Genomic DNA, 25,554 nt, shown 5'->3' on the forward strand with positions numbered 1-25,554 from the left:
TGTACTCAATGTGATTTTTGCACTCCTTTTTTCTTATGTTATTTATAGACGAAAGAAATTAATCCGTACCTGGTGAAACTTTGGTGATCATGTAAAGAAACATAATAGTGTTGTTGCAAATACATTACTACTAACTATCAGAATCCAAAATTTTGTTGTTACCAATTAATTTTATGGGGAGCTCAGTGGTTTGAACCGCAAATATATTAGCCTAAACCACAAAAAAGGTTAAGCTCGACGGTGCCAACCGACAATGAAAAGACGAATTGCTTGGTGGTTGGCGCCTCCAACAGGACTTATCGCACTCAATGACATGTTACCTTGAGTGTGTAATGGATATTGAATTAGTGGTTCAAAGCACCCCCAAAGGTAATGTGTATTCTTGGTGGTTTCAATCGACAAGTATTGATTTCTTGTCGTACTGGAAAGTTTGAAATGGCTATAGTTTTCTGTATCGAGAGCGGACCACCAATTAAGCTTTCCCCAATGGTTAACCGCAAATGAAATGGAATTAATTTCTTTTGCCCTCTAGACTTGGCGAGTATTCCTTGAAGATTGGCCAACAAATTTGTTTTCACTAGCGCGGTTATCATGGTTTCTTGGCAATTTGTGCCTCTTAGGAAAAAATGTGATCCTTGTAAAAAAAGTTGTAAAAAAATTGAGTGAATAATACATCTTTGAGGAAAATTCTCGTGCACACAACACAAAGGGGACGCATGCATGCTAATTAACCTAGAAACTTTAAACGACATCCATTATTTTTTAAGAACAAAACCAATTGGTATATACTTATATTTTTTTTTAAAAAAAAAAAAAAGCACAGATGGCATACTTATTAGAACGAGTGTGTTTGCTTTCTTTGCAACCGTCCTAGCTAGCTAACCATGCATATGCATGATATAGCTAGCATGGGCTAACGTTGAACAGCATCTAGCTCCTTTTATCATCAGACATGCATATATATTATGTGCCTTCAACCGCCGTCTCTGGCCTTCTGCCCCCTCCAATCTGTGATCATGAGACAAACCTGGAATGGGACTTTGATCGGCATCTCTAGGGATTCTACATCTTTTTGCGAGATGGATGATGAATTTTGCGTCTTGATTGTAAGTAGTATATATATAGTGTACTACTACTCCTGTCCTCCTGCCCTTTTCTCCTTTTTCTAAAGTGCATGTTGCAAACGCTTTTTAGCACCTCAAGAGACTCTCTTCAATTCCCTTTAGTACACTTGTGGTACATATGCTCAATTTATACGTGGAAGTTAGGAATGGGAGCAAAAGAATGTGAACCGAAAAACCGCACTAATTTAATATTCTTTCAATATATAACACACTACTGGTGCCATGTTGAAAATATAATTCTCCGTAAAAAAATATATGGTGCTTTTTATTTCCTTAGCACAAAATTTTGACCACCAATTGCTCTGTTAGAATATTTTTATGACACAAAATTGATGTTATTAGATTTATATTTAAAAGTACGGATTACACTTTTGTATCACATAAATGATACTCTTGTTTCATATTATAAGTTGTTTTGATTTTTTTAGTCAAATTTATTTATGTTCACTAAGTTCATAAAAAATTTAGCAACATCAAATTAGTTTAATTAAATATAATATTAAATATATTTTGGTAATGTGTTTGTTTTGTGATGCAAATATTGCTATATTATTGTACAAAGTTAATTAGTTAAACTTAAAAAAAATACTATAAAAAAGTCTTATAATATGAAACGGAGGGAATATATTAATTAGTAAAGCAACTACTTGTTAGTTAATTAAAGCCTTGTTATAACAAAACAAAACATGCCTTACATTTTTATATGGAGGTAGTAAGAGAAAAGATGTATAGTCCATTTGTTCAGATACACCACCTCCTTTCTCATATACTTATTTGAATATATGGTTTTATATTCATATACATATACATTGAATAGACTGTCAACATGCAAAACATCAAGTAAAAAACAACGGATGTAGTAACGATATTGTTTTAATTTGTGTCCCTGAATATATAATTCCTTCCCATTCATTACATGAATTTGTGATCGATCGCCTACTTTGTGATTAACTAACTGATATTATACTTAAATTTCATCAGTTAATTAGTTAAGCTTTATCGGTAGAGCGATATGTTTGAACAAAGCTAGCTAGCAAGCTAATTGTGAATGAAAGATATCGAGGCGTCATGGAGAGACAAAGTTTCCACAGCTCAGAGGCTTTTGCTAGAGACTTTCGAGGAGAAACTCTCTCTCTCTTCTTTTCTCTTTTGATCTGCTCCTCTTTTCATGTGTATGTGAGGATCATATGAGAGAAGAAGCTAAAGCATATATGCATTGCATATGCACATCAGAGACGATATGCATGGCAATATACATGCATATATACGTTCTGCTCTGCACTTCTGCAGCATCAAAGTGAGGGCTTTGCCTAGTTCTTGGATCTCTCGCTGCCTAGTGATCATGGCAAGCATCTTCACTGACACCTAACTGTGCTAGCTATATATATAGCTAGCTAGGAACCATGATATTCACATACAAATGCTTCCAAACTATAGTGTGTATACGTAGGCACGTGTATAGTAATATAGCTTTTGTATGGATAATGCATGCATGTAGGTGTCAAGAAATACTCCAACCATGAACCACCCCCATGAATTTGGTTATTTCTAAATGAGCCATGAATTAAGGGAATAATGAACATACCTTTTCTCCGTAATAAATAGAATAGACATAAGAAGGGTCAAAAACCGCTATTTCATATAAAGCCATCGATCGAGCCAACCCAACCAAAAACTAGAACTGTGTGCATTATATGCATCGGAAGCAATCGACTCGGATAATTATTCAATACAACATTATGAGAACAATACCAACTCAAACCCATGGGAATACTTCTTTAGCAAAGAAAAATAGACACCTAATTGAGCTATCATCGATCAAGTGGTAGCTATATAGAGAGAGTGGTCACTGATGGCATGGGGATCCAAGGTACATTGTTGGCTTTGATTTCGACCTCTTTCCCATGCATGTAGCATCATGAGCTACCATGATGCGCTATACCTGCAGCAGAAAGACCAAGATAGACAGCAAACCACCAAATACTACCCTGATGGCCTGATACCCTCTTCTTCCAAAGCATGTGCTCTCCCTTGCTCCTTTCTGTCTTTTTGGTATTCTTTTTTCTCCTTTCTTTGATGTGCTACCTTGCCAGTAAAAGAAGAGCAAATTAAAGGGGAAAGGGTTCATTTGGTCTCATAGTTAATTTGGTGTGTGTTTTGGTATAGCTAGCTAGATGCACTGTTGGACTGGTCAAAAAGAGGTGAGAGAGAGAAGGAAAAAAACAGTAGAAGGGTAGTGTTACAGGAGAGAGAGAGAGAGAGAGAGAGGAAAGAATGCAATGTGGGAGCTTTTTGTTTCATGTGAGATATGGATACGTTTTGGGAGGACAAAGCACGTAGCTTTATGCATGCATGACAGGAGAGAGGGTTGGCAATCCCAACACAAGCCTAGAGATTATATTGAGGGGGACCCCCAAAAAAAGGTGGGTATTTTACAGCTTTTATGAAAGGCCGGCTTAATAGGAATACTATTGCAACTTGCTTCTCCAACTATTGCTAAGACTTCGTTGAAGGGGAGCTGAATTCTTGTTAATTATCTCGTTTGCATCTCATTTCTTAAATGTTAATCAGACAATTATAAAAGTAGCTTAAAATTTGAATATAACCTACACACACACACACACACACACACACACACACACACACATATATATATATATATATATATATATATATATATATATATATATATATAAATACAATAGGCATGCACCTTCTTTAAAAAGTTCAAATCTAAATTCGATCTACATCAGGAGAAACAAAATACAAATTTAGTTATAAATAGCACTAATAATATTCATAGCCAAACAGGGGTGCAGCCAAAATAACCTACACATGTAGAGCTGAACTAATGGGAGTTTAAATATTTTCAGAAATTACATGGCATTTTTCAATATTACAATGAAGATCATGGAGCTTGGCATGGGGCTGCCCCATGCCTGCTTCGCCCCTTGGCCAAACATGTACTATTCGTAACCAAATCTATTTTTAACTTGTTTCTCCAAGGATTGCAATAAATTTCCACAACTCGAGTGCATGTGTACTTAACAGTTTGCTTCTCATTTATAAATGTCAATCAAATAGTTAGATTTATATAATAGAATAGGTGTCTATCTTCTTGCCTAAATCCAAGTCTAAATTCAATCTTATAGAAACAAAATAAAAAAATGTTATAAATAGCACCAACACAATTCATAGCCAAACATGTACTACGGAGTACTTTTTTTGTGGGATGTGCAATAAATTGAATTTAGCATCGCATGTTCATGGAGAGGCATAACATTGTAATATGTGTTATACTCCTTCCGTCCCAAAATAAGCACAACCATGAGTTTTCGTGTCTAATTTTGATCGTATGTCTTATTTAAAATTTTTTATAACTGGTATTTTTATTGTTATTAGAATATAAACCTAAATAGTACTTTATACGTGACATATTTTTTAGTTTTTTTAAAAAAAATTAAATAAGATGGACGATTAAAGTTAAGCACAGAAACTCATGGCTACGCTTATTTTGGAATGGAGGGAGTAGAACTTTTTTTTTCAAAAGTTTTCATAATTATTTAGATAATATGATATTGATAAGTGCACGCGCACTTGAACTGCTAATGGACTTTCTCATTTGAAGGAGCTGAACATCCTGCATTCCTACTATTTAGTGTTCAGTACTATTTAATATAATTACTCTTTAATTTCATTCTCGTATATATAATATTGTTTTAGAATACTTGTAATCAAAACCAACATCTAGATCGCAATACTTAAAATAAGTTTGATATGTGAAAAAAGATACTCCCTCCGTTTCACAATGTAAGTCATTCTAGCATTTCCCACATTCATATTGATATTAATGAATCTAGATAGATATATATGTCTAGATTCATTAACATCAATATGAATGTGGAAAATGTTAGAATGACTTACATTGTGAAACGGAGGAAGTAGTAATAAGCTGTTAAAAAAATACTTCCGTAAATTTGTATTCTTAATTTTTTATATATAAATAAATGATTAAAAATGTATGGGCAAATATATACACAATATAGACCATGTCAATTTTCTAAACGATGTAATTAAGGGATGTGTTTTTTTAGCAAACTACTCCTTCATACACTTAAATGCTACAAATACATCTACACTCGAATTAATTTGTTATAAAAAAAACCTCACAATTAATTTGTTCTAAACAAAAGTAACACACTACTGTGCTTGGTGGAGTCAGGTGGTGTTTGGGAAGGGGCTAGCGGGAGTCATCGTGATAGGGCTATTGGCGAAGAGATGAAAAGGATGGGCCTATAGGAGAGAAGACAGACGGTGGGGACGAAGATGGCTAGCAGCTAGAGCATCGAAACTCGAAAAGAGGAAGAACAAGGATCCAGTGTGAATAAAAAGAGGGAATAAAGAGGTCTAAAACAAAACTTAGATAAAACTTATATGGTTCATTATGTAATTCACTCTTTTTTTTCATTCCTGAACAAAACACACATGTTTTCTTACATATTTATCCATAGGGTCTAACCTAAATGGAAAAGAACTTAAGCGTTTCACCGGGGAAGGAAAAAGCTATTGTTACCCTTCAACATGTCATACGGTCATAGAGCCTGTTTGGTTGCTACCCTGAGCAAACCAGCCTGGCCTGAGCCCAAGCCTGTAATCTGCCTGAGACGTGTTTGGTTGCTACCTTGAGAATTTTAGCCTAAGGAATCTTGCCTGACGAAACTCGCCTGAGTCAGGCGTAGCAAAAAGGTCGCCTGAGTCAGGCGTAGCAAAAAGGCCGTCTGCTTCCTCCTCCACTAAAATCTCCTCCTCCACTAAAATCTGGTGCCATCAGTTGGAGCTCAGCTCTATGCGTGAGAGCTACTAGAAAAAAGAGAGCACTTTTTCAGAGAGCATGTTCTCAGGGCTTTAACCAAACACTACCTTAAATTTAAGCCATGCCTGGTCAGGTAACTCTTGTAAGCAAGCTCAGGCTATCCTCAAGCATGAAAAATACTCAGGCATCTTGCTCATGGTAGCAACCAAACGGGCTTACCTAATATCTCAATAATGCAAGAGTGCTGTACAGCAGTTGTAACGGAGAGCCCATTAGGAAGCTAGCATCAAATGTGATGCAGCCGGTATTGTACCTGATGAAGTGATGATATCATCGTACGGACGTACGAGCCACCACCAAACATCATCAGCTCCATTTGTTCTTTCATGTGCATTTTTTTTTAATTAACCACGATTGTGCATATGTATCTAGTTGTATCAAACGTTTCAAACTATATATATGGGCAATGTGACTCTAAATTGTACATGAAAACCATGGAGAACAGACGCCTCGAAGCTAGCGATCGAGAGAACCCATGGGCACATAAAACCTTTGATTTAGTATACCAGGACATGGGGTAACCCTTTGATGAAAAACAAACACAACATCCAGCTCTTGATAGTGTTGTATCAAGCTTAGATCGTGCTATTATAGGAGATGACCAATGGGGCAGAAGCAAATGTAAATGTAACGGGGGAAGTGGTTAGCAGATTTGCGAGAACAATATGTGCATTTTAAAGGCCCTTCTAATCTCTGTCCAGTATATTACCAACATTAGTATCATTTGTCAAAGAAAGTGACAGTATAATATGGACACTATCAAAATGGGCAGTAGTGATTCTCTTTAATCGGGCAAAATAAACACAAAGCTAGCGAATCAATACATCCCACTCACGTAAACAGCTCACCTACAGGACCCTTTGATAACTTCGCCGCAGGATTAGTTGTGATACATTCATGGTTAATCACAAGAATATTGGAGCCATCACTAATGTGATTGTAGCGAGCATCTTAATAAGAACATGGATGGAAGGCCCCGCCGTGTCTTTAAATGGATCTCCAACCCTGCAGCATAACAAACTCCTATAAGTGTATCTATCCCATATTTTTGGAGATTATTATTATTCAGAAAAACAACAAAATGGTCCCAAGCCCTGATGACAAACATTGTCACTCCCTCTGTTTCTCTGTCTTTTAGCCTTCTCAACTATTTCCTAAATCCATATTTCCTTACTTGTTTGCCCCTGCTAAGTAAATAATACACCTATCACAAATACATGACTCTTCTTGAGCTACTTTCTTAATTCTTGTGCACAAGTTTAATATGACTAACATTCGGAATATTGCTACATATTTTTGATGAAATGTGTGAACATAGTCCTAGAAACAACCCCCAAAACAGAATTTGAAAAGTAGAGCATAAAAGATAAAACACTTACGTATCACCAGTAACTGCAGCCTTGTGAGACTCACTGCCTTTGCCACCAAGAGCGCCAGTCTCGATGTACTTCTTAGCATTATCCCAGGCACCACCAGCAGTGTTCAAGAAGAGTGCCATGAGAATACCAGCAACAGTTGCAAACATAAGCATAGCGGCTACAACTTTGGCTCCAAGAAGAGGCTGGCCAGTAGCGTGACCCAACATACGGAAGATAATACCTGCAAACCATGATTGGTTTCCCCATTTTCAAAAAAAAAAAAAAAGTACCCAACGCTAGAACAAAAATGCAATAACCCCCATATCTATAGAACTTACCAACAGCCATGGGTGATATAATGGCTAAAGCCCCCGGCCTTATCATTTCCCTCAAGGAAGCAGATGCCACAATTGCAACACAACGACCGTAATCAGGCTTCTCATTGTAGTCCTGCATAACATTATATTAGAAGTTAGCATTAACTTTTATAGGCATAAGAAAAATGACAAACTTAATTATATGCATGTACTCACCATAATGCCAGGCCTCTCAATAAACTGTCTCCTGACCTCGTTAACAACTTCTTGTGCAGTTCTGCCAACAGCAGAACAAGCCCATGCACTAAACAGGAATATAAGCATTGAACCAAGTAAACCACCAACAAAAACCTCTGGGATTGCTATGTCAACCTGCAATCCATTACACAAGACCATTATATATGTTATAAGCACAGAAAGTAAGTATTTTGCGTGTCTAAGTAATAAAATACCTCTTTGAATGGCAATTGTGCGAAAGCAGCTACTTCATCCATATATGCACTGAACAGGAGAAAGGAAGCCAGTGCTGCTGACCCAATAGCAAATCCCTTTGTAGTAGCTTTTGTTGTATTGCCCACAGCATCTAGAATGTCTGTGATTTCTCTTACACTTTCAGGCTGCACAGTTTGCTCAGTTAGATGGTTGGGAGAACACAGAGATTCAAATATCACATGTAAATACAGGCTACAACTACATGTTAAATTTTATTTAATAGAAGCTTCTTATGGCGGAACAGTTTAGAGCAATTTGAAATTGCAAAGGAAAATGAGTAAAGCATATTAACAGAAACGGTATATAAGAACCTACAGCAAAGACAAAATATTGGTTTGAACTGCTATATACATGGGAAAAAATATGAGTGTATTACCTGCTGACTCATCTCCACAATACCACCAGCATTGTCAGCTATTGGACCAAACATGTCCATGGTGAGAACATATGCTGCTGTGCTAAGCATCCCCATTGTAGCTACAGCTGTCCCAAAAAGACCACCAGTTGGGTTCCCAGATTCATCTACTAATCCAGATGTATGCCCCAACCAAAATGCTGATATGATGGCTACACTTATCACTAGAACTGGTAACGCTGTTGATTCCAGTCCCAAGCTTACTCCAGCAATAATATTAGTTCCATGCCCTGTGGAACTTGAAAGAGCCAAAAGGCGGACAGGCTCATGTTTGTAATCTGTGTAATACTTAGAAATCCAAACAAAAGCATATGCTGTGATGATGCCCACCAAGCCACACAAGGCAAAATTGAGCCATGCAGAAGGTGCTTGTTCAGTGTACAGGAGCCACCGGGTAGACTGAAAATGTACACAGGCCAATTATTATAACAAACTTCAGAGAAAAAAGAATTTGATGTTTACTGCAGAAAAGGAAGAACAAGACAACACCAACATAACCCAGAGTAACTGCATTGGGAAAATGTTTTTGTGTTTCAGTTCTTTGTTACATAATTAGTTCTCTTACTTCCAACACTCCTGCTATGCATGCAATGGTTATGATCCCATGGTTTAGTCAGAACTTTCCTGGGCTAGATTTTTTTTGTTTTTTCAAAACTTTATGTTTCTATTCTCCCCCGAAATTTAACCATGTACCATCAATTTTTTACTTTTTCTGTAATTGAATACAGTAATAGAAAGACATTTCAACCTTTCATAATTCATTAAAAAATGATACTACCTCCGTCCTAAAATATAGCAACTTTTGGCCATGTATCTGGACATACCCTTATCCAGAAGTTGTTATATTTGGGGACGGAGGTAGTATTTAAAGACATGCCGATGAGAATAGTACATGAAAGAAATTACACAAACCATGCCAGACACATTTTGCATCTTCTGACCCTAAAGAATATCTACATCCAAGCCCATGGAAACAAATGAAGTATTCTCGCCAGAACTTCTACTGCACTAGTACTCAAGGAAGACACAGTAAATTAATGACAAAAATAACTAGATTTACCACTCCAAAGGTAACAACAGCGAGCAGTATAGTGATAGAATATCCTTTCTGCATGATTGCCATCGGATCTTCAATAGGGGATATTAACCCAGAGTCACGTGTTCCCCGAATTGAGAGTATTCCAACTGATGAGATCACCAGATCAAATGAATGAACAACAAGAGGAAACAGTATAAAGCCTGAGGGATCTGCATTAGCAAAGAATGCTGATTATAAAGTAGAAATATTACCAAAAAAAAGTTATTGCAGAAGAAAAGATGAATCTCGATTTTACTCAAAACCAGGCACTGCCCATGAATAAAGATTTGTTGAAAGATCATGTTATTACATAACTAAAGTATTATATATACTCATATTAACAATATCATTTGACGGCTGGCTCTTCAGTGTTCTTAGGCTGCGTTCGATTCTGTGTTGGGAACTCATTCCCTCCGCACAAAAAATGGAACGGTCCATTAGCGCGTGATTAATTAAGTATTAGATTTTTTTTTCAAAAATGGATCAATATGACTTTTTAAAGCAACTTTTGTATAAAAACTTTTTGCAAAAAACGCACCGTTTAGCAGTTTGAAAAGCGTGCGCGCGGAACACGAGGGAGAGGGGTTGAGAACACTGAGCAAAGAACACAGCCTTAGGAGCTCACAGGAATTGTCACTGGACAATTTCGCATTCTTATCAATGATGTTGCATGACAAGCAAAAGAGACTTGCCTTCAATTTTGCAGCGCTGTGCCATTGTTCCCCCGAGTATCATTGCACTGATAATTTCAGCTGCTATGCTCTCAAAAAGGTCAGCCCCTCGTGCGGCACAATCTCCAACATTGTCACCAACCTGAGTAGCCCTCTTTTAGTATACTACTGATGTATACATGTGTTACAGAGCATAATAGGATAATAATAATAATACAAAGTGATTTTCGAGATGCATCTCTAAGTTGTGAGGGGAGGTAGTGGGAGGGATGAGGATGTAGAACTTATCATTACCACCAGTCCACCACCAAACTGAAATATTTTTACTGAAGAGCATGTATAAGTAACAGATAAAATATAAGCTAGCTATAACCAGACAATTCGTTCTGAATAACAGATATTATATATTCTATGAAGAATTATCCCCAGCCTTGGGAAACAATGCTAGTCCATCACCTATGGAGGTTTTTTCTTTTGGAGTGGGGTTGGGGGAGTTACGTAATGAATTGAAAATACAAAGAAATATTATCCTTGATAGAACTTAAGAATCATATGACTTATGTCTAGGCATATCCAACAAGAAAAAATCATATGTTTATGATAGAAAATAATAAAAAAATACAACAGGCTTCAAGAGAAGTATCAATACCAAGTCAGCAATGACAGCAGGATTACGAGGATCATCTTCTGGTATTCCCTGCTCAACCTTTCCCACAAGATCAGCTCCGACATCAGCAGCTTTGGTGTATATTCCACCACCCAACTGAGCAAAAAGGGCGACAAAAGACGCACCAAAACCATATCCCACAAGGAGAAGAGGCACTACAGGAAATAAATGTGAAATTGACAAAAGAAATATTCCATTTGAATAAAAGAACTAATTGCAAACATATAACCATAACCAGTGTTATCAACCAGGAAAAGCACAAATTTGGCCAGGGCCCTAAACCTGTTATCGACCACCGACCACGCTTATATATATTTTTTAACAGAGAAGAGGACCTTAGCTTTTTGAATAAGCTGTTTTGTTTCCTCCACTTTCTGTTAGTCCCATTGTGGTCCTTCAACTTAACTAATTACTCCTACTTTTTATTGATGTTTTAGAAACTGTGGTTAGATTTTTAAATAGCGATGAACTTCGTGTCAGACAGACATTTGAACCAGGCCAACCTGTCAGTGCCATGGATAGCTTCTCCAGGACCAAGGATCAGATTTCACACGATGAAACAGCTGTTACAGAAGATAGCCCTTACAGACCAGATGTGAAAGTTAAAAGAAAAAAACAGTACTCCGTCTGTTCATCTTTATTACCTAGTACTATTTTTTCTCATGGCTGTTCATAATTATAGGTTGCACACCTCTTTCAAGGTAACTGTATTTTTGTTTCTCTGAGTCCCTAGTTGCAGCTACTAAACTGTTTATTGAATGGAAAATAAATTTTCCAACTTCCAAAGCAATCCGTATCAGATAACTGGATTCATGGAAAGTATGTGTATTGCAATTAATATCAGAGGTTTGGCTCAACATGCATATCCTTGTGGATTTGAATTGCTCTTTGATCTTCAAGCCCAAATCAAGTGAGCGTATTCTAATATAAGTGAATGGACAAAGTACTTCTCTTAAGCAGGACATGTTTTGAAAAAAGACAGGTTTAAGAGAAACTTACGATCAGTAACCTTCATTGAACCAGGTGAATCTACTTCAAGCCAAACATAGAATGTTGCATACAGTATTGCCACACCAAAAACAGCCATGCCAACAACCACAATGGCTGAGAAACCACCAGCGCGGACAGCAATCTGTTTAGAGAAATTAGTCACAATTTGAAATTCTATTGTGGAGGGACAAACACATGAAATGTATAGTATATCAAGAGTATAAAACAAAACCTGCAGTGCTTCTCTTGCAGACCGCCGAGCAGCACTTGAAACTCTAACATTTGCACGTACGGATACCCACATCCCAACAAAACCAGCAATCCCAGAACATAAAGCTCCAAGGAGAAAGGAAGCAACAGTAATATATGCCGATGTTGTCCTATATAACCATGATATTCATGAGATGTCAAAGGATGGGCACAAATAAGATTTCAGAATAAGAATGGGAAATCACCTTCCAACACCGGATGCCTCCTGCTGTGGGGTGGTGGAACGAAAGAGATAGATGCCAAGAATGACAAGTGCCAGGATACAAGCCATTTTAGAAATAGTCCCATATTGTGTCCTAAAAAATCCTTCAGCACCATCTCTTATGGCATCAGATATCTGAACATCAAGAAGGCACCCAATAAAAAATACAGCATAAATCTGACAGGTAAAGATGTCAATATACTAAGTACAACTCTCAAGAACAGTAGGATGTAGGATATATAATATCAACATCATGACATCAGATTCAGTTCACTGGTCCAAAAAAAATTATTTATATAACTGTAGTTCACTAGCTAACAACATCAGCAGGTGAGCAAGAAATACTGTAGCATTATACCTGTGTTGCACCATGCATGCCAACAAATTCATATCATAAAGCCAGTGCACAACAGCACTAGAAACATGTAAAATACGAATTCTTATACCACAACTATTTGGTCAGTTAATTGATACCCTGATTTTGTGGGTACTGGACAAGCTCCTGTGGTATGAATAAAAATTGCTCTAACATAGAACCAATGTTCACCTTCTCTATAGGAAAATTGTGTGCATTCAGGGGCCACATAGATGCCTAATTACTACATTACAAATGCATGCACCCAGATTTCCTTATTCTATATGGTAGAAAGTTGGTTTGTTTAGTTGGCTGCCTGCATTAACTCTTCTATAGTAATCTCCAGAAACTAGTGAATGGGCCCATATTACAGTAAATTGTGATCCGTCTGATATGATGCCATACGATGATGTGGCATAAGTTTCCAATTATATTGTACTAAGCAACATGCAAACATAGTAAATCAGCTAAACACCATTCTGCAACCCACACCAACAAAAACAAAATATAACTAAAAAAGAAAAGAAAAGATAACTAAACATTAAAACCATAAATGTCAAGAAGAAAAAGAAAATATGTCCAAAAATCTAGCATCCCTTTTGAAATAACAAAATATAACTAAACATTTAAACCATAAATGCAAAGCTGCAGGACAAAAGAAAAGAGCATTTACAGTCTCCTAGGTGGAAGTGTTAATTGAATAAAGCAAAAGATGCATAACACCAATAGTATATTGCATTTGCACACAACGAAATAGCTAGTTACAAAAAACAAAGAAAAACAGTATACAGCAATGAGCATATAGAAAATATGAAGCATCAGTATGTCATCACATAATTGAACATATGACATTGTAATACCTCAGACATTTCTGGAGGACCTTCATCTTTGGCAAGAACCCACTTTGTGAGGTAGAGAGAGAAGAATAAACTTAGAGTACATATGCAGAACACAAAGAGCACAATTGGTGATGTACTGGCTCCTACATAGAGCACACCACTGAATACCAAAAGAAGAAGAACAATGAAAGCACGGGGATTTATCCTCATCAACACACGGAAGATCTGCATCAAACAAAACAAGAGAATGAAGAGATGCAAAATAAGAGATTAACTGTTGCTGATGCCATGTTAAATAAACTCTACTTATAGGTAAGTAAACAAAAACATTTATCTGTTGATATTTGCAACTTGCGAAAATATTTTCATATAACAAACATATGTAGCTTGAAACTTCGTAGCATATATTATGCAGATCTAGATTGAAACGTCTAGAGTCAAACATATGAACCTGTGGGAACTAAAGTTCTTGTAGTTTAGAATTTTCTTTTAACCTCATAACAACTTTAAGCAAAATTATGCAAAACAGTGATAGAAATGTTGAATAATTTGAGCTAATAAACATATTCTTCTAGTATGAGCAGAGAGAGCTATCTTTGATTACTAATTACATGTTTTTCAATAGTGAAAAGCTCCAAAAGAGCGAAATACTACAAATGTGTGTAAAACAGATAGGAGGTGCAAAATTCGCAATGCAGCATTCGGTAGTGCTATGTTGATCTTTGGCTCTTTGCCATATATTTGCAAGAAAAAACAATGTACACAAAAGAAATGACACATTTCATCAAAATCAAAAAATACATATGTACCATACCATCGCACTAGTACAACATATAAGGATAAAACAATGAACGAAAGCTAAACCCATACTCTTCCTAGTCACCTACAAGAAGTTAAATCTATCTAAAAGGCGGAGAAATTCATACCGGTGGCAGAGATGATTTAGTTCGTACGGTAGAGAAAGTTCTGGGTCTCTCCGGATACAACCTCCCGTTCTCCATGTCCGCTTCCATCATGGCTGAATAAGAGTTCGCCCTCCTTGTCACAGGAAAAGGAGCGATCTCCCCACTCTGGGGCAGGTCGCCCCCGGATCCCGGTCGCTGAATTTTGGACGGTCCCTACCCAGACAGCTTTGGAGCCAAGAATACCAAGTGGATCCCCCTTTAGCCCTAGCTCCGCAACTTTCACTTCTCCCTTGCAATGCCACGAGATCAGATTAGTACTAAGGTTTAACACGAGGAAGGGGAAAAGAAAAAAAAAAACAAACCTAGCTTCCAGATCTAGAGGAAAGGTTCGAGGCGAACTCGAAAGGAAGAGGGATGTGCGCGCGTGCGGCGGCGCGGGTGTGCTCACCGGAGGCGGAAGCAGAAGGGCGACGTGCAGCACGGCCACCCACCGCCGCTCCCGTCGCGGGGATGGATGGATGGAAGTCGAGGTGCGGTGGGGGGCGAGGCGAGGCGGGAGAGCTAGCGAGCGAGGAGAGACCTCCGGGAGTCGAGGCCGAGAAGACGAGACTTGGGGCCCGGCGCAAGGAGGAGTAGGAGGGGGGAGTGTGTGCGGCGCAGCGCCGGCGCCGGCGCCGCTGCTCGTCGGCGGCGGCGATGGAGATCGGCGCGGCGGCGCAGGCAGGAGACGGAACGTGGGGAGATCTTCGATCCCGCGAGCGCTAAGGACCGATTTAACCTCGCGTGGTTTTTAGCCTAACACCATATAACACACGAGATAATAGTATAATATTATCCAGTGGTCACTCCTGTGGAACTACTACTGCCGTGCAAAAAGCGCAAACGGATGTCAAGAAAGTAAAGGGCAAAAAACTGGAATAATTAGAGCAAGTTTAATAGTATAGCCCACTACTACCTCTAAATCATCTATGGTCCTGTTTGGATCCGGAGGGCTATTAAATAGCTCTCCGGAATCTTGCTATTTAGGAGTATTAAACGTACATTACTGACAAAACCCATTCCATAACCCCTAGGCTATTTTGCGAGACGAATCTAACAAGGTATATTAATCCATGATTTACTACAGTGATGCTACAGTAATCAGTCGCTAATTATAGATTAATATACATCATTAGATTCGTCTCGCAAAATAGCCTAAGGATTATGGAATCGGTTTTGTCGGTAATCTACGTTTAATACTCATAAATAGCAAGATTCCGGAAAACTATTTAATAGCCCGGAGGATCCAAACAAGACCTATATCTAATGTAATAGCCAATTCTTACAATAGTTGTTTACTATACTATTAATACCTAATTTTACCTGTAATACACACATTACGTTTGGAGTCCGTGCTGCAGCTGGCTACAAATCTGTAGCCCGCTGCTATTCTCTCTCTTCCTTTATCTCTTTAAAATATTGTTTATAGCTGGCTTATAGCCTGCTATTGTACCTGTTCTTAACTATTTGCCACTCTTACGAGTGGTGATAAATTATTTGCCACTGGACCCACATGTCATAGACACATGAGGGCTCACATGTTATAGACGGCGAGTGACAAATAATTAATTGCCACATCGTAAAGTGGCATAAAGTTAAATGTCAAAAAAAAAAACTACCGTGCAAACTAACCCGATTGTACCAATTTAATTTAAAACAAGATATCGATGGAGATGGGTCATCAACATACGGCCTTATCTTCTCGCTTCTTATGCGTATCAGCCAAAAATTTATTTTTTTTCAACCTTAAATTTAAATTTGATTTTATGTTTTTTTTCATCGAAGTTTATTTTTCAACCTTTATTTTTAGATCGCTAAGAGCACGTATATAAAAGTTTTATTTACAAATTACTTTTTGTTTGTAAATATGTCATTTGGGCCGGTAGTATATCCGAACAATTTAGTCATGTATCGTGCATGCGATGTACGAAATCCACCATTACACGGTACACTCTCATTTTATTACGTAATATTAATTACTAATAACTTGACCATATAATTATTGAAATTCATAATTATTAATAGAGTAAATTTCACAAAAACTACAGATAAAGATATATTGACCAAACTATCGCAAAACTCGCAAAGTAATAATTTGGTTAAAATATAAGTACTTTATTAATACCAGTTCAGTTTTGTACCATAGTGCATATAATCAAAATTTCACCCATTCTTTCCCCTTTTTTACATCTTGTTATTTGTTTTTTCACCATTCTCCATCTTCGATAACAATAACGTAAGCTTCATTTGCCAACTCCTTGCAATTAAGTTCTACTGGCTATGTGTGTGTTGGAGCTCTCTAGTTATTAGAATTAATATATACTATTTTGGCTTTTTAATATTATTTTATCTTTTTTTTGTCAGGCCGATGGAATATCGACTGAACTATATTATGGAAAGAAATGCACAAATAATAATACAAAGATTAACAACAAACATGGTTGTTGCACTTGACTCTATGGCTTTACACCATGGTTACACAAGGAGAAAGGGGAACTATAGGGCAGAGCCTGAACTCTTACACACAGTCGAGTAGCAGTAGATAGTTCTAGTACAATCTCTAAGTCCACCATTCTTCCATGATTACTTGAGCTACTTTGCAACGCCGCTTTGCATAGACCCTGAGTGTGGCACCATCTCCACACCATCCATGATATTAGGATAAGTGTTGCATAAAATGCATGATGACTGGCTTCGGGATGCTTCGGTGAGCCTCAAACCACTAGGATGCTAAGTCATCCGAGTCAGGATGCAAGGCGATCTTCATTTTCTAGCGAACATTGTCCCATACCTGCCTGGTGTAGCAACATATGAAGAAAGGGTGGTTGCGGATCTCAGCTACCACGCCGCATAGCAGACATGTTGTCATCGAGCATGGTATGTGCCGACGCATGAGATTGCCAGCTGTTAGGCAACTTCCTCGGAACGCCAAGAAGAAGAAGAAGTACTTGCACCTAGACGATACTTTGGCTTTCTAAAGAATACAGACAGAGATTTTGTCATACCTTCAAAGAATATGTCGTACAACGAAACACTGTAATAGAGGCCTCACTTGAGAACTTCTAGATTATCTCATCTTGTGCACCGGTGTGTAGCTTGTCCTAGGTGACAATTTCCCAATGTGCAAGTATTCTAAGATAGCCCGGGGGACAGACTTCCACAGATGTCCCGCACCCATCAATTTATCTTGCAACGCCGTGGCAACCTTGCAACGACGATATTTGACGAAGGATCAGTCCAAAACGTTGTCTTGGATCCATCCCTTACCACTACTATGGTGGTAATCGTGAAACAGGGAATCGAGAGCGGAGTCCTTTGCCAGATGAAGCGCTACCCATGGCCAATCTGGTTGGGTTTATTGGTGCCATGGCCAGCAAAGCTGCAGTGCCACACCTAGTAGTATGATGTTTTTCATGCATAGCCCTCCGACCTCCTTATGCATACAGATCTATCCCATGCCACAAGGCAATTTCCCCCATTGATCTCTTCTTCCCCTTTCCATCGAAAAGCACAACACTAGCACTTGATTAGATCAACTGCCCGTTGGGGGCAACTCGAATACGGTCATAAGGTAGACCGGTAGGACCATCAAGCGCGTGTCGATGAGAAACTAGGCGGTGCACAGGAAACCAAAAGGATTCGGTTTCTAGCCTACCATCTTCTTGGAGTACCGGCCAAAGAGGGGGTAGGAGCTCTACTTTGCTTGGATGCTGCGTCGAGAGCAGGAGGCCAAGGTAAGTTATAGGGAGGTTCTTCACAGCACATTGCAATAGATCAGCCACCAGTTGGACTTGCTCCTCTGAACATGCAATAGGGGAGAGAATTCTGTTACTCCCTCCGAGCTGATAATACTTATCGTTTTAGACAAGGTGAGGTCAAACTTTACAATCTTTGATTATGAATCATTTTTAAAATATTTGTCTTTCAAATATGGTGATTACATGTATAGATTAGTTTTAAAAAGTAATTTAATAAAAACATATATTTGTTAACACTTTTATACATATTACAATGAAAAATAATGGTCAAAATTGTTTTCTAGAGACCATGCTATTATCCAAAACGACAAGTTTATCAGCCCGGAGAGAGTAGTATTATTAACTACTATCAAGCTTATAATATTGTCTTTTGGGACATTACAAATTATTTTCTTCAAGTTTTTTTAAGTTTTTTTTATTTTTTTTTCTCCGCTGCAACGCGTGGGTAACCACTAGTTTCCTAATGAATTCGTTCCTACGTGCGAATTCAAAGCCAGGCCCCAGGCAAGCATCTCTACCTTTGAAAATAGTTATGACCTGGTGGAAATAGTATATGAGCCTCCCTAATGTACAAAAAAAGAATACTGGACATTTGTTATATTGCAAAACACGGCGATGGCAATTATGCACAAAATTATTTGATCTGCTCTTCCAGACCTCAGTTGCTAACTTCTTCTAGAGCACAGCTGCTATATCGTGTATGTGCACAAGATCTAATACTCTACAATATCAACTGCTCTTTAGCATATTTAAATGTTCATAGTGAAGAAGATTTGTTCGCAATAGCAAGTTGGATTCTGCGAAAGAATTCATCCACAGGCATAGTACCAATCTCCCCACTATGCCTGGACCTGATAGTGAGGGTCCTGGCTTGAACTTCTTTAGGCCCAACGACCGCCATGAGCGGCACTTTCTTCGTTTCGGCATTCCGTATTAGCTTTGGTAGACGCTCGCCATGACATACCTCAGCTCGAATGCCTTTTGATTTCAGTTCTGAAGCCACCTCGTTACAGTATTGCAGCTGCAAATGTGAAACAAGATGCAGCTGGTTTACATCAAATACCTGGAAATATCTCCTGAATGGAGCCAAAAGTAAAAGTACAAAAAAGATGCTAGGTTGAAGTCTTAAACAGATTTAATCTACACTAATAAAATCAACCAGGATCCAGATGCAAAAGAACACTGATGTCCTGACTTCGGTTGTTCAGATAAATGATGCTGTTACGAACTGAAGTTGGGTGCTTTTAATTTAATAGCACATGTAGTCATGCATCTAGATGATCAAAGTAAATGAAGCAAACCTCATTGTCTGTCACAGGTAGAATACGAGCTTGGATTGGTGCAAGCCAAAGTGGAAAATCACCAGCATAGTGTTCAATGAGGACACCAAAAAATCGTTCCAAAGACCCAAGGATAGCTCTATGAATCATGATAGGCCGTTTCTTCTCGCTATTTGAATTGACATAAGTAATGTCAAACCGCTCAGGTAAATTGAAATCGACCTGTAATGTAGTAAACTGTTAACGTGGTCCATTGTGCTCAAAGATTTTCAATAAATATACAACTGACCTGCACAGTGGAACATTGCCATTTTCTTCCAAGAGCATCCTCAATTTTCAAATCAATTTTTGGGCCATAGAAAGCGCCTCCACCTTCATCAACCTTGTACTCCCAACCTTTGTCTTCTAGTGCATCTTTTAGTGCAAGTGTTGCTTTTTCCCATATGTCATCACTGCCAACAGATTTTTCTGGCCTTGTTGAAAGGTTTATCTCATAATACCGAAAGCCAAATTGGCCCAGTATTTGCTCAGTCAGATCAAGAACACCTCTAATTTCATCTTTTATCTGGTCCTCCAGACAAAATATGTGGGCATCATCCTGCACAAATAGACCTATTTTATAACAATAACAAGAAAGGTTATGAAATCAAAAGGTAGTACTTCCTCCGTTTCAGGTTATAAGACTTTCTAGCATTGTCCACATTCATATAAATGTTAATGAATATGTACATTCATTAACATCTATATGAATGTGGACAATGCTAGAAAGTCTTATAACCCTAGAAAGTCTTATAACCCGTTTCAGGTTATAAGACTTTCTAGCATTGTCCACATTCATATAGATGTTAATGAATATGTATATTCATTAACATCTATATGAATGTGGACAATGCTAGAAAGTCTTATAATACATATTCATTAACATCTATATGAATGTGGACAATGCTAGAAAGTCTTATAACCTGAAACGGAGGTAGTAGTAGTACTTAATGAAATCTGTTAGTACAATACATAGGAAAACTCACTAGAAAAACATGCCATAATGACACAAATCACAATGTACAATATATATTTGAATTCAGTGACTGCAGAATGCATAGAACCAGCATGATTCCATCAGAAAGAAAATAGAAGCAGAATTCTGAAGTAGAGAGGCACCTGCGTAAATCCTCTGACACGGAACAGCCCATGCAAACTACCAGATAGCTCATATCTGTAGACAGTTCCAAGCTCTGCCACTCGAATGGGAAAATCCCTGTATGAATGTAGCTTTCTCTTGTATACTAAAATGTGGTAAGGGCAATTCATGGGCCGAAGTTGATATAGCTCATCTTCAACATCCATTTGATTGTACATGTTCTCTTTGTAGAAATCGATATGCCCACTAACCTTCCAAAGTTCAGCCTTTGCAACGTGGGGAGTGTATAATAGATCATAACCACGTTGCAAGTGAATCTGTTTCCATGAGTCTTCTAAAACATGTCTGATAATAGCACCTTTTGGATGCCAGAATACTAAACCGCCACCAGCATCTTCCTGTTAAAAATTCATATTCTACAGTTACTATAAATAAAAAGTAAAAAAAAAAAGTTGGATATGCATGTAATCAGGCCTGAATTAAAGTGGCATAGGGTTGTAAAGCTAAGCCAATGGAACATGGATGATACTGTGCCATAATTGGTGGTCTGTAGCAAATACGTGTGAAGCATCAGCAGATGTTGGTGGTAGCAGACTAACAGCAAAATGAAGTTCTATGATTTGAATGAAGGTGCCACTTTAAGTTTTTAACAGTCATATCTGGTAGTGTAACAAACTAACAACTAACAACTAACAAGGCATTCTAATACTTGGGAGTCAATTCCATTACTTTGAGATGCTATATCAAAATATGGCTATTGCATTAAAGAAGAAAGGACTGACTGACTTGCACACTCTAACCATACAAAGAGGCTATGGCACACTGTAATGCTAAAATTATATAACCAATATCATGGAGGGGGAAAAAGATCAACAAGATGATATATGTTGGATATGAAGGTTGAGACTTGCCGTTACTAACAAATTACTGCCATATGGTTCTCGAGTTAATTAGTTGCAGAATTAAGATTATACCTGTATGGAGAATAGATCAAGATCCAGACCTAATCGCCGATGATCACGGCGCTTGGCCTCTTCCTTGAAGTGGATGTAAGCCTTCAATTGGTCTTCAGTCTCCCATGCAGTCCCGTATATTCTTTGTAGCATTTGATTACTTTCGTCACCTCTCCAGTAAGCACCAGCAACAGACTCAAGCTCAACAGCTCTTCTATCGATTTTGCCAGTAGACTCGACATGAGGTCCGGCACAGAGATCCCACCACTCTTCTCCTACAGTATACAGTGAATTCACCAACATGAGCACAGACTCCACCGATCAACCAAAAAAAAAAAATGCATGACGAAAATGTAATGCTCAAAATCAAACGAGATGGCACTACAAACCAATGTGATAGATTGTGATAGGTTCTTCCTTGATGCCCTCCAAAATTTCCAACTTATATGGCTCATTAAGCGCTTCAATCCTCTTTTGGGCCTCTTCCCTGGACACCTCCTCCCTCACCAATGGGAGATTCTTCCGGATGATCCGATCCTACCACCACCATAGCATGTTAAGCAACTCAAAAATTCACCCCAACAATTTAGTTCGTTCGTTCACAGAATTACAAAAAAGGAACACATCAATCAATTCGGTTACATACATACCATCTCTTTCTTGATCCTCTTGAGGTCCTTGTCCGTGAGGGGCTCCATGTCGAAGTCGTAGTAGAAGCCGTTGTCTATCCAGGGACCTATTGTCACCTTGGAGTTGGGGAACAGCTTCTGGACGGCCATGGCCATCACATGCGCACACTAGAGCAGCAAGCAAAGGATGACGCGAATCAACCAACGACATAGCAGCATAATTGGTTAGCGAAATCAACACGAAATTGGAATAAACCAGATTAATGACAGGTAGAGAAGTGAGGAATGGGAGGCAGCAAAAAGCAAGTACGGTGTGGCGGATGCGGAGCAGGCGGTCGGAGGACTCGTTGGTGGGGAGCACGACGCGCTCCTCCTCCCCAACCCCATCCCCCTTGCCGTCGGATCCCGCCTGGGCGGAAGCCGCATCCGTGGCCTCGGCCGCCGCCGCCGACGGCGCCGAGGGCGAGGCGGTGGAGCGCGCGGCGGTGGTGGTGCTGCGCGGGAGGCCGAACGAGACGGAGCTGAGCCCACGCGAGAAGCCGGCTGGGTAGCGGCGCGGCGAGGAGGAGTGGCGGAGGAGGCAGCGGTGGTGGTGGTGGAACCGGAGAAGGGGCGCGGAGACGGCGGCCGCCATTGTGGCGCGCGCCGGGAGCGGTGGGCGCGTGGTGGCCGCTGCTGTTGGATATCGTTTTTGGTCTCTCTGCTTCGAGCCTCTCTAACGTACAGATGTGTACTGTACTACTGCATACGGGGCTAATACTCCTTCCATCCTAAAATGTTCCACTGACTTTTTTAAACATATTTTAAACATATTTGATCTTTTGTTTTATTTAAAAAATTTAAGTAATTATTAATTTTTTCCTATCATTTGATTTATTGATAAATTTACTTATTTATACATATAATTTTACATATTTCACAAAAGTTTTTGAATAAGACGAACGGTCAAACATGTTTAAAAAAATCAATGGAGTCAAACATTTAGGGAGGGAGTACCTCTGTATTTTAAATATACAATTTAATAGTCCTTCTATTTCCATTTACAATAATTCCATTTTATATGGTAAGGCGTTTGATTTTTTTTATTGTCAAATTTTGTTAAGTTTAATCAAGTTTATAGAAAAAATTAGCAAGATATAAAATACTCCCTCCATCCCAAAATATTTGACGCCGTTGACTTTTTTAAAAATATTTGACCGCTCGTCTTATTTAAAAAATTTAAGTAATTATTAATTCTTTTTCTATCATTTGATTTATTGTTAAATATACTTTTATGTATACATATAGTTTTACATATTTCACAAAAGTTTTTGAATAAGACGAACGGTCAAAAATGTTTAAAAAAGTCAACGGTGTCAAACATTTAGGGAAGGAGGGAGTATTAAATTAGTTTTATTAAACATATATTTGTTTTGTATTGAAAATACTATTATATTTTTCAATAAATTTGGTTAAACTAAAAAAAAGTATATGAAATGGAGCGAGTATGCAATATTGTTAATATTTTTTGTTTTTCTATAAAACTTTGATCACTACCACCACTGTTCCAATATAAGTGTACTTGTGGGTTTCGTGTCCAACGCTTGATCGTCCGTCTTATTTAAAAAAATATGATTAGAATTTTTATTGTTATTAGATGATAAAACATGAATAGTACTTTATATGTGACTTTTTTTTATAAAATTTTTAAATAAGACGGACAGTCAAATATTGGACATGAAAACCCACAACTGCACTTATATTGGGACGGAGGTAGTACTACTTTTCTACTCCCTCTACTTCATATTATAAGTCATTTTGATTTTTTTTTCTGTCGACGAGGGATACTCGCGGATCGGATGAGTTAAGTATTGGGGTACGTTGGAATGAGGGTCTACGTAGTACGACATCAAGCAAACAGAAGACAAGGATTATACTGGTTCAGGCCCCTTATCAGGTAATAGCTCTAGTCCAGTTTATATGAGATTGATGACGATGAGAACAGATTACAAAGAAAGTAGTCGAAACAGATAGTACCGACGAGATCATAGTCGAGAGATTCGACGAGATCTCTCGGCGACTTGGCTCCGTGCACTCCGGCTTTGTAAACTTTGGTGGATGTGTGGACGGTGAGATGCGATAGCCTTCACCTCCCCCTAAGGGTCCCTTTTATACCGTGGAATACCTTGACCCCCAAGTAAGTCTTAGGGATATGTAAACTGGCACGATATAACAAAGACTTTACCCCCTTCTGAGTTGGACTCCGGCAATTTCTTAACTCATAGAGATATTTTCCATAATTTGAGATAGATTCCTAACGGCGTATACTGAAACGATCCGTACATGTGAAGGTATACCTTATTGGTATATTTCATAAGTCGTAGGATAAATGGTATGCCTTATCCGTAACCCTGACATTTTCCTAGGTAAATTTTTTATGTTTGCTCAAATTTTATAGAAAAATTTAGTATCATCCAAAACACCATATTAGTTTAAGAGTAAATTGCATCACTAGTACATGAACTTGTCATGTGGGTGCAATCTAGTGCACAAACTTATAAAATGCTCGTTTTGGAGCATGAACTTATCTGGTGCATACGAATGAAGGCGAAAAGGACATTACATGGCTAATCTTATTGATTTTGGTACTGATTAGGATACTATATAAACATATAACTGAGAAGATTGCAATTAGATATACACATTTTCAATAAAAAATAGAATATAATATAGTGATAGGGTGTGTTTAGTTCATGTCAAAGATGAAAGTTTGATTGAAATTGGAATGATGTGATGGAAAAGTTGGAAGTTTGTATGTGCAGTAAAGTTTGGATGTAATGGAAAAGTTGGAAGTTTGAAGAAAAACTTGGGAACTAAACCAGGCCATAGTAGAAAAAGATTAAAAGAAAAACCGAGCAATGATATTTTGGTCCTCGTTCGCACGAACTAGACAAGTTTGTGTACTGAAACAGACATTTTACAAGTTTATGTACTAAATTGCACCCACCTAACAAGTTTGTGTACCACCAATGCAATTTACTCTTAGTTTAATTAAATCTAAGATTGCAAATGTTTTGATAATATAGTTGTTTTGTGTTATAAATAGTACTCCCTCCGTCCCAGAATATAAGCTTTTTTAGAGTTGGACACAGTTATTAAGAAAATTGGTATGATTAAATGAGGAAGTGTTGTGATTGGAGGAGAAGTGGAGGTAAGTGGGAA

At 38.2% G+C, this 25,554-nt stretch overlaps 2 protein-coding genes across 5 annotated transcripts; both read right to left on the minus strand.

Moving 5' to 3' along the window:
- Positions 1-6,665: 6,665 nt before the first annotated feature.
- Positions 6,666-15,335, minus strand: LOC127762353 (pyrophosphate-energized membrane proton pump 3). 4 transcript variants are annotated; one of them, XM_052286843.1, is made up of 15 exons: positions 15,005-15,334; positions 14,578-14,845; positions 13,673-13,876; positions 12,441-12,592; positions 12,218-12,365; positions 11,995-12,127; positions 10,978-11,150; positions 10,350-10,470; positions 9,640-9,827; positions 8,541-8,978; positions 8,125-8,289; positions 7,889-8,044; positions 7,694-7,805; positions 7,377-7,596; positions 6,666-7,002 (listed from the first exon to the last, which is right to left on the minus strand). In XM_052286843.1, the coding sequence occupies exons 2-15, from the start codon at positions 14,665-14,667 to the stop codon at positions 6,903-6,905; spliced, it is 2,400 nt and encodes a 799-aa protein (XP_052142803.1). In that variant the 5' UTR covers positions 14,668-14,845; positions 15,005-15,334; the 3' UTR covers positions 6,666-6,902. The 4 variants fall into 4 exon arrangements, with proteins under 4 accessions (XP_052142803.1, XP_052142802.1, XP_052142800.1 ...); XM_052286842.1 differs by having other exon boundaries at positions 11,995-12,365; positions 14,578-14,838; positions 15,005-15,335; XM_052286840.1 differs by having other exon boundaries at positions 11,995-12,365; positions 15,005-15,335.
- Positions 15,336-18,807: 3,472 nt separating this feature from the next.
- Positions 18,808-23,064, minus strand: LOC127764610 (threonine--tRNA ligase, chloroplastic/mitochondrial 2). Its single transcript, XM_052289509.1, has 8 exons — positions 22,664-23,064; positions 22,375-22,521; positions 22,114-22,261; positions 21,746-21,999; positions 20,792-21,169; positions 19,923-20,231; positions 19,655-19,855; positions 18,808-19,374 (listed from the first exon to the last, which is right to left on the minus strand). The coding sequence occupies exons 1-8, from the start codon at positions 22,985-22,987 to the stop codon at positions 19,111-19,113; spliced, it is 2,025 nt and encodes a 674-aa protein (XP_052145469.1). The 5' UTR covers positions 22,988-23,064; the 3' UTR covers positions 18,808-19,110.
- Between the last annotated feature and the right edge of the window lie 2,490 nt (positions 23,065-25,554).

This window comes from Oryza glaberrima, chromosome 2, assembly GCF_000147395.1.
Source record: "Oryza glaberrima chromosome 2, OglaRS2, whole genome shotgun sequence".
In the NCBI taxonomy this organism is placed as follows: Eukaryota; Viridiplantae; Streptophyta; class Magnoliopsida; order Poales; family Poaceae; genus Oryza; species Oryza glaberrima.

Coding starts and splice junctions, on each gene's coding strand:
- LOC127762353 (XM_052286842.1), bottom strand. CDS start 14,667: ATGATGGAAGCGGACATGGAGAACGGGAGGTTGTATCCGGAGAGACCC. Junction 12,366..12,440: donor GAGGCATCCGGTGTTGGAAG/GTGATTTCCCAT, acceptor ATGGTTATATAG/GACAACATCGGCATATATTA. Junction 8,045..8,124: donor CACAATTGCCATTCAAAGAG/GTATTTTATTAC, acceptor AATGGATTGCAG/GTTGACATAGCAATCCCAGA.
- LOC127764610 (XM_052289509.1), bottom strand. CDS start 22,987: ATGGCGGCCGCCGTCTCCGCGCCCCTTCTCCGGTTCCACCACCACCAC. Junction 22,000..22,113: donor TATCACAATCTATCACATTG/GTTTGTAGTGCC, acceptor TGTATACTGTAG/GAGAAGAGTGGTGGGATCTC. Junction 21,170..21,745: donor TTGATCTATTCTCCATACAG/GTATAATCTTAA, acceptor AATTTTTAACAG/GAAGATGCTGGTGGCGGTTT.